The sequence below is a fragment of the Taudactylus pleione genome, unplaced genomic scaffold (genome assembly GCF_031769625.1).
Source record: "Taudactylus pleione unplaced genomic scaffold, aTauple2 ptg000497l, whole genome shotgun sequence".
NCBI lineage: Eukaryota > Metazoa > Chordata > Amphibia > Anura > Myobatrachidae > Taudactylus > Taudactylus pleione.
In genome coordinates this window covers 3,436,355-3,444,703 of record NW_028284899.1, presented here as the reverse complement: position 1 = coordinate 3,444,703, position 8,349 = coordinate 3,436,355, and the positions used below count along the sequence as shown (strand labels likewise).

Sequence of the window (8,349 nt, the reverse complement as noted above, 5' to 3'; positions counted from 1 at the left end):
TACCTAGATGAGCCCTTCCTACCTAGATGACCCCTACTTACCTAGATGAGCCCTACTTACCTAGATGAGCCCTACTTACATAGATGCAGACTCAGCCGCACACAGATGTACAAATGTCGCACATCAAATTGGTCAGAGCAATCTAGCAATGTAGTTCTGTCATTCCCAGTCATTTTAATCATGTGAATAAGACGTACATTTTGAGTGAGACAGACGATTGGTACAGTTGAAATGCCCGAGACCTGGCGCATCGAAAGTGGCTATTTGACGTGACTTGAGCAACAGGGCACATCTGTATGTATTGCAATACAAACGTTTTCTTAAAAAATTACATTTGAACCCCTCGCATAACAACATAATTAATCCTGGTGCAAGTTTGTAGTTTTTAGTTGGATTAGCTGCTAACGTAAATACACATACATCTGCTAGTTAGAAAATGGAATTGTACTCCATTAATATCATAATGAGATGGAGCACAATAACATTCAGGATTTTTGATTTTCCGACACAAAAAAAAAATAAAAATATTGCAGGATTTATTTTTCCATAAAAATAGCTCATTTGATGTTATGTAAAAAAAAATAAAAAATTCACATTTTAGATTGCCATTTTTTCCTTCTTACAACCATGAAAAGAAGTTCTGTCCGGCTTTATTACTATAAATATTATCAAACAAAATGGCTGCGGCATGCAAAAAATGCCCGTGCATTACGTGCCCTTGTCCAGATGGACTCTCTGATGTTGGGCAAGATAGGCCTTACAGAGGAACCGCTTTCCGCAGGCTGAACAGGCAAACGGTTTGTTCCCTGCATGGATCTTTTCGTGGCGCACTAGATCTGATTTCTGGGTGAATCTCTTGCCGCAGTCCGAGCAGGAAAATGGCTTCTCTCCTGTATGAATCCGCTGGTGTATGACGAGGTGGGAGTTACTGATGAAGCATTTCCCGCAGTCTGGGCATACAAACGGTTTGTCTCCTGTGTGGACGATTTGATGCTTAGCTAGATGAGATTTCTGGGTAAAACGTTTGTCACACAATGGGCAGCCGAATGGTTTCTCTCCAGTGTGGACCCTAATATGGGCAACCAGCCTGGCGTTGTTGCTGAAGCACTTCCCACACTCCGAACAGTTAAACCGTTTCTCCCCGGTGTGAATAATCTGATGGATAACTAGATGAGATTTCTGCGTGAAGCATTTGCCGCACAGCGAGCACACGAACGGCTTATCCCCGGTGTGAGTTTTCTGGTGTTTGAAGAGGTTGGAGCTCTGATTGAAACATTTTCCACATTCGGAGCAGGCAAAAGGCTTTTCCCCTGTGTGACTCCGCTGGTGCTTAACCAGGTAAGAGTTGCAAGAGAAACTCTTCCCGCATTCAGCGCATACAAATGGCTTCTCTCCGGTGTGAATCCTCCGGTGGATGACGAGATGCGAGAGGCGAGAAAAGTATTTCCCGCATTGGGAACAAATGTATTGTTTCAAGCCCTGGGGATCCGAATCGGAGAGGCCAGATGAGACCTCCAAAGAGTCAGCTTGGTTTAAGTTTTGATCAATAAAACTTTCTTGAGAACTTTGGCCTTTGCTTTCACACAGCATTTTACAGTCTGTAAAGAGAAAATGAATTGATGAATACTTGGTATATGGTGTGTGGTGTGATAGAGAGAGGATACTACAGTTATGGCGTGCCTGCCTTACTAAGCCGGCCAGGTTATAGCTGGATTGCTGGCATGTTGTCAGTTACCTACATCAATGGTGTTCGCGGCTCAACACCTCCAATAAGGATACGGAGCACTTTCCCGGCAATACTGGTGTTTTATTTGTCCACGGCGCCCGGGTGTATGACCGGCAGGGTGGCCCCCCGCGTTACCCGGACATACTTTACTCCCAAATGTTGCCACTGGTAAGGATATTGCAACACATAACCAGCTGAATTATCCAGCCACTTATCGCCTAACATAAGGATCAGAGCCGCTGGGACTGTGAGTATACTGAAGTATATTGATGTAAACGGTCACAACTGTTCCGGACGGCAGGAGATCTTGTGAGTAACCATACACCTCTAATATAGGTCTATGCTGGATATTTTCACTAATTAACTCACAAGGAAGGCCTATATGTACCTGTGACGAGTTATATTCACCAATTTGTTGGTCTAACGTAAATGTATATAGCCGGAGAGTACTCTTTGATACACTTTCACAGAAAAGTATCCACATTGACGGGACTTTAATCCTGAGATTGATCTTTATTGCTTATTATTCATGAGGTCTGCAACCAGTTTACAATATTTACCAGAGGTATTTATGAGCATATGTTTTATAATATGTGATACTACATGTGCATATTCTCATTTATTTTATTTTTTTTAATTCACTCTTTACTTTATATGTTAGTTCTTATGGTATATTAAAATTATATTTTTTGCTATTTTGACAATCCTATGTTTATGTTGTGAGCACGAGAGAGAGTGAGAGAGAGAGAAGAGAGGGAGGGAGAAAGAAGGAGGGTGAGAGGAGGGAGAGAGGGGAAAGGAGAGAGTGAATAGAGAGAGGTGGAGTGAGAGAAAAGGGGGTAAGATGGAAGGGGCAGGGCCGGATTAAGGTGTGTGGGGGCCCCTGGGCAACAAACATATGGGGGCCCCTATTAAATATATTATATACATACAGTATATACACACACTCAATGGATAAAATGGGGGTATGCACAGTGGTGCCCCTTATGCAGTGCCCCCAGTAGTGGCAGTGTCCACAGTGATAGTATCTCTTATGCAGAGCCCTCAGTAGTGGTGCACCTTATGCAGTGCCCCCCCCCCCCAGTAGGGGCAGTGCCCACAGTGGTAGTGTCCCTTATGCAGACCCCACAGTATTAGTGCCTCTTATGCAGTGCCCCCTATGCACTGCCCCCAGTAGTAATGACCCCTATAGTGAAGACGCTTACACACCGAAAAAAAAACAAACAGACTTACCTAAAGCCGGTCCCGCATCCGCTGCCTCTGGTCCGCCAGCTCCTCGAAACTATAGGAGAGATGTCATGACGTCTCTCCCATAGTGCACTGCACACTGCTGGAGCTGGAAGCCGGAGCTCAGGAGTGAGCCGAGCGCCCGCTAGTAAGAAAATCTCAGCGGGCGCCCTGCAAATGGAGCCTCCCTGCGGCACCAGGCTGAAGTGGGCCGGAGGACGTTTTATATACATTTGGTAAGCTTATATGGATTTAAGAGTTTTTTGTGCTTTGGTTTTTATTTGGAATCTGTGAAAGTCCTGATTGGATTGCACTAGTAAAACGGTTTCCTTGGGAACCCACATAGCAATGATCTAACTTACAGGAACTGACAAATGAGGTACACTGACAGCCCTGTTGTATTGAGGGGACCCTGAATATCCCCCATTGACCACATTTTCTGCACAGAAGAGAGATTACTCACCGGTGCCGAGATCTATGGGAAGTTCTTCCTCTTTAATCCTCACTTCATCTGTCATATACAGATCATCCTCGTGTTCAGTTTTAGGCACAATATCAACAACTATAATATTCAAGTTCTCCTCCTAATCAGAAAAAAATAAGGGGTAGATTTACTAAAGCTTCTAAAAATGAAAAGTGGAGGTGTTGCCCATTTACAACCAATCAGATTCTAGCTACAGTATTATTTCTTTATGGCTTCCTAGAAAATGATAGACATAATCTGATTGGTTGCTCAGGGAAACACCTCCACTTGTCTGTTTTAGAAGCTTTAGTAAATATACCCCTAGGAGTTAATAACAATTGGTCTTATTTAAAATGAATAATAATATTAAAGATATACATATCTATAAACGAATTTGAACATACATTTGTGTAAAGCTTTTACAAAATGAAGATATCTGAATAACAAGACCGGACCATAACACCCTATGCTACAGAAAGCATAAACAAAGTCCAGAGATGATAGGGAGGGGGTTACTAATGGATCTCCCTCATCCGGGCCTCATTAAAGAGGAGGGTCCCCTCATATTAAGCTGTAGGTTGTTTATTTTTCACAATGGCACGCCTCATTGTGCCGCCATAGTATACCTACACATTTTATGCTTTTCAATGAATTTTTAAGTGCAGATGTTATTATTATGAAAACCTATGCGCATATATACACATATGCAACTTCAATAGAAAAAAAAAATTAGGCCTAATGCCGGGTACACACTAGACGATATCGCGTCCCATATCGGGCACATCGTCTAGTGCAGGGGTGTCAAACTCTTGGCCATCCAGCTGCTGTGGGACTACATATCCCAGCATGCCCTGCCACAGTTTTAGCATGCCCTAAGAGCAAAACTGTGGCAGTGCTTGCTGGGATATGTAGTTCCACTGCAGCTGGATGGCCACAAGTTTGACACCACTGGTCTAGTGGGTACCTGCTATGTCGCTGATGATGTCGCCCCCGCGCGTGTGTACCCGCTATGTCACTCCTGCACATCGTCAGCAACACCGACCGTCTTCATCGTCAGCGACGGCCAAACTGGCGAATGTGGCGTGGCCCCTGCAAGTGTACACGCACTTGCCGATGCCGGCACCCCACCTAACGAGGTCGGTACACACTAGACATCGCCCACAGCAACCAATCAGCTCTGAAGTAGCATTTATCAAGTACAGTCTGTAAAATAATAGGTAGACGCTGATTGGTTGCTATGGGCAACTTTTTCACTCTTTTCACTGCTTGATACATAAATCCCAGTGTCTTTGGCATGTGAGATGAGAACCTGGGTAAAACATGTTGCACTGCGGGTGGGATAGATTTATAGTGTACACAGAGATTTAGATGTGAGAGGGGCGTGTCCTAGCTGAAATCGAAATTGCAGTGTAAACATAAAGGTGTCCAGCATTTGTGGGCTACATGCAAAAGCAGCCAGTATTTACTCTGCATGCAAGATAATAAATGTATTTGCACCCCTTGCATTGCAACGTGGTTTGTTACAGATACAAATGACATTACCCCACCCCTCGCTAAAGCCAAACTAATGAACATACGAAAACAAACGTTGTCGTTCTTAACATAAATAAGCCTCTCTAAGCCTACAATGCCATTCATTCCTTACCGAATAAACATGTGAACTATTAACGTCTTTCCTGGAAGCCTGTGAATCAAGAGGACTGAGACATCTCTCTGGTGTACTTCTGTTACTGGATGCACCTGGAGCAAAACATATACAGTAACTGAAACTTTGTTTATAAAGGATTTATCAATGGACTGTGGATGTGTATATCTATTTAGGTATCTTACCTTCTGATATGAGGGGACAGTGATTATCTGTCATGACGTCCTTGTACAGATCTTTGTGTCTCTCTATATACTCCCACTCCTCCATGGAGAGATAAACAGTGACATCCTGACACCTTATAGGAACCTGACACACACAATGATAGTGTCATCACCCAGGCATCCCCTGGTGTTACTGTATAATGTCCCATTCCCAGCAGTCACCTCTCCAGTCATCACCCAGACACAGCCCCTGGTGTTACTGTATAATGTCCCATTCCAAGCAGTCACCTCTCTAGTCATCACCCAGACGCATACCCTGGTGTTACTGTAGAATGTCCCATTCCCAGCAGTCACCTCTCCAGTCATCACCCAGACACATCCCCTGGTGTTACTGTATAATGTCCCATTCCCAGCAGTCACCTCTCCAGTCATCACCCAGACACATCCCCTGGTGTTACTGTATAATATCCCATTCCCAGCAGTCACCTCTCCAGTACCACCCAGACACATCCCCTGGTGTTACTGTATAATGTCCCATTCCCAGCAGTCACCTCTCAGACACATCCCCTGGTGTTACTGTAGAATGTCCCATTCCCAGCAGTCACCTCTCCAGTCCTCACCCAGACACATCCCTTGGTGTTACTGTATAATGTCTCATTCCCAGCAGTCACCTCTCCAGTCATCACCCAGACACATCCCCTGGTGTTACTGTATAATGTCCCATTCACTGCAGTCACCTCTCTAGTCATCACCCAGACACATCCCCTGGTGTTACTGTAGAATGTCCCATTCCCAGCAGTCACCTCTCCAGTCATCACCCAGACACATCCCTTGGTGTTACTGTATAATGTCCCATTCCCGGCAGTCACTTCACCAGTCATCACCCAGACACATCCCCTGATGTTACTGTATAATGTCCCATTCCCAGCAGTCACCTCTCCAGTCATCAGCCAGACACATCCCCTGATGTTACTGTATAATGTCCCATTCCCAGCGGTCACCTCTCTATTCATCACCCAGATACATCCCCTGGTGTTACTGTAGAATGTCCCATTCCCAGCAGTCACCTCTCCAGTCATCACCCAGACACAGCCCCTGGTGTTACTGTATAATGTCCCATTCCCAGCAGTCACCTCTCCAGTCATCACCCAGACACATCCCCTGGTGTTACTGTATAATGTCCCATTCCCAGCAGTCACCTCTCCAGTCATCACCCAGACACATCCCCTGGTGTTACTGTATAATGTCTCATTCCCAGCAGTCACCTCTCCAGTCATCACCCAGACACATCCCCTGGTGTTACTGTATAATGTCCCATTCCCAGCAGTCACCTCTCCAGTCCTCACCCAGACACATCCCCTGGTGTTACTGTATAATGTCTCATTCCCAGCAGTCACCTCTCCAGTCATCACCCAGACACATCCCCTGGTGTTACTGTATAATGTCCCATTCACTGCAGTCACCTCTCCAGTCATCACCCAGACACATCCCCTCCTGGTGTTACTGTAGAATGTCCCATTCCCAGCAGTCACCTCTCCAGTCATCACCCAGACACATCCCCTGGTGTTACTGTATAATGTCCCATTCCCAGCAGTCACCTCTCCAGTCAGCAGCTGAATGATCTTGTTGGTGAGTTCCAGGATCTTCTGCTCATTGTCTCTCTCATGTATTAGTGAGTGAGGTGGAGATACCGTGATGGGGCTCTGGGTCCTGCTTCTTCCTCCTGACACAGGGGAACGGATGCTGCTGTTGGGTGTCAAACCATCACTAGATTTCTTCAGTATGGTGTAATCCTGCGTTTTGAAAGACACATTAGTATACGCGACTATTCATAAACAATTTGTCATTATGGAAATATAATGTTAGTGTGACATTTCTGTAATCCCACATTTCTCCAGTCACATCCCTATTTTATTAATAGAGTTAGTAGTGAAACCACTGACATTTCCAGAAGCCCTCACCTCTCCAATCATGTCCTTGTTTTATTACTATAGATATCAGCGATGTCACTGTGACACTTCCAGATCCCCTCACCTCCCCATTCATGTCAATGTAATATTACTTTAGATATAAGTTATGTCACTGACACTCCCAGAAGCCCTCACCTCTCCGGTCAGCAGGTAGATGATCTCCAGGGTGAGGTTTAGTATGGTGCCGGTCATGTGACTCCTGTCCATATTCACTGAGCCAGTCAGATGCTCTATACAGGACACTTCCCGATAGCAGTATTTAACTCTCACATGAGATCTGTTAGAGAGAATCACTATTCTATTGCTGGCACCTAACAGAATAAGAAAAGAAATGAATATGATCTCCAATAACAATCACTGCTGAAGAGAGAAAATGGAAACTGAATAGGAATACATGTGAAAAAAAAGTTTAATCATACCGTAGTAAAGGCGTGATTTAACCCCAGAACCACAAGATCGATGTTGAATTATTTTTATCGATTTTAAAATAATCAAAAAGAATTCAAATCAACCTTTAGTAAATAAAGCTTCCTAACTGTGACTGGTTAACTGTCCTGGAAGATGCTGCAGTGACACTATAGTACTATTCAGTAATATCTAGGTGAAGACTAGAGCCCATCAGTGCAACATAGAATTATAGCTAGCATTATATTATACAACATATAACATTGGTGGGAGGAGAAGACATATATATTACAATGTGTATATAGTAATTATAATAAACCACTGGGGACTTCTCACACTCTTCTGTCAAGCTACAGAAATCACGACCAAAGCTTATTTTCTCTCTTTGCAGCCCTAAAGTCGGCTGGTTGTTGCTGATGACAACAATACGTGTCCTGGTGTCCAGTGACAGTGGGTAATCCTGGGAAATGTAGTGTACTGTTAAACTAATTTCATGTAACAGAGATATAACTATGTTTAGAAAAATGTCTCCAATTTATGTAGTAAGGATGAATGACGTCGGCCATTTTGTCGGAGACCATATTTATCAACATCATTTTTTCACACCATTTTCACAATATTTAAGTAGCACAGATATGTACTAAAGGGCAATTGGTGGCGCAATCGCAAATTTCTCCTTCAAGCCCTTAATTTAGCATTTTTTTAGTAAGCAGATCGCATTTCCCATAGTTGTAAAGAAAAATGTGTTC

The 8,349-nt window shown here is 44.0% G+C and overlaps 1 protein-coding gene across 1 annotated transcript; it reads right to left on the bottom strand.

Annotated features, from left to right (window-relative positions):
* Positions 1-514: 514 nt before the first annotated feature.
* LOC148502455 (uncharacterized) lies at positions 515-8,038 on the bottom strand. Its single transcript, XM_088449878.1, has 7 exons — positions 7,937-8,038; positions 7,331-7,506; positions 6,824-7,018; positions 5,247-5,370; positions 5,062-5,156; positions 3,417-3,537; positions 515-1,598 (listed from the first exon to the last, which is right to left on the bottom strand). The coding sequence occupies exons 2-7, from the start codon at positions 7,400-7,402 to the stop codon at positions 709-711; spliced, it is 1,497 nt and encodes a 498-aa protein (XP_088306004.1). The 5' UTR covers positions 7,403-7,506; positions 7,937-8,038; the 3' UTR covers positions 515-708.
* Positions 8,039-8,349: the final 311 nt, after the last annotated feature.

What these genes read in the sequence shown, in the direction of transcription:
- LOC148502455 (XM_088449878.1), bottom strand. Translation starts at nt 7,402, where the DNA reads ATGGACAGGAGTCACATGACCGGCACCATACTAAACCTCACCCTGGAG. An exon ending in ATAGTTCACATGTTTATTCG is followed by an intron (nt 3,538 to 5,061) that starts GTAAGGAATGAA and finishes TTTTCTGATTAG; the next exon opens with GAGGAGAACTTGAATATTAT. An exon ending in TCCCATAGATCTCGGCACCG is followed by an intron (nt 1,599 to 3,416) that starts GTGAGTAATCTC and finishes TTCTCTTTACAG; the next exon opens with ACTGTAAAATGCTGTGTGAA.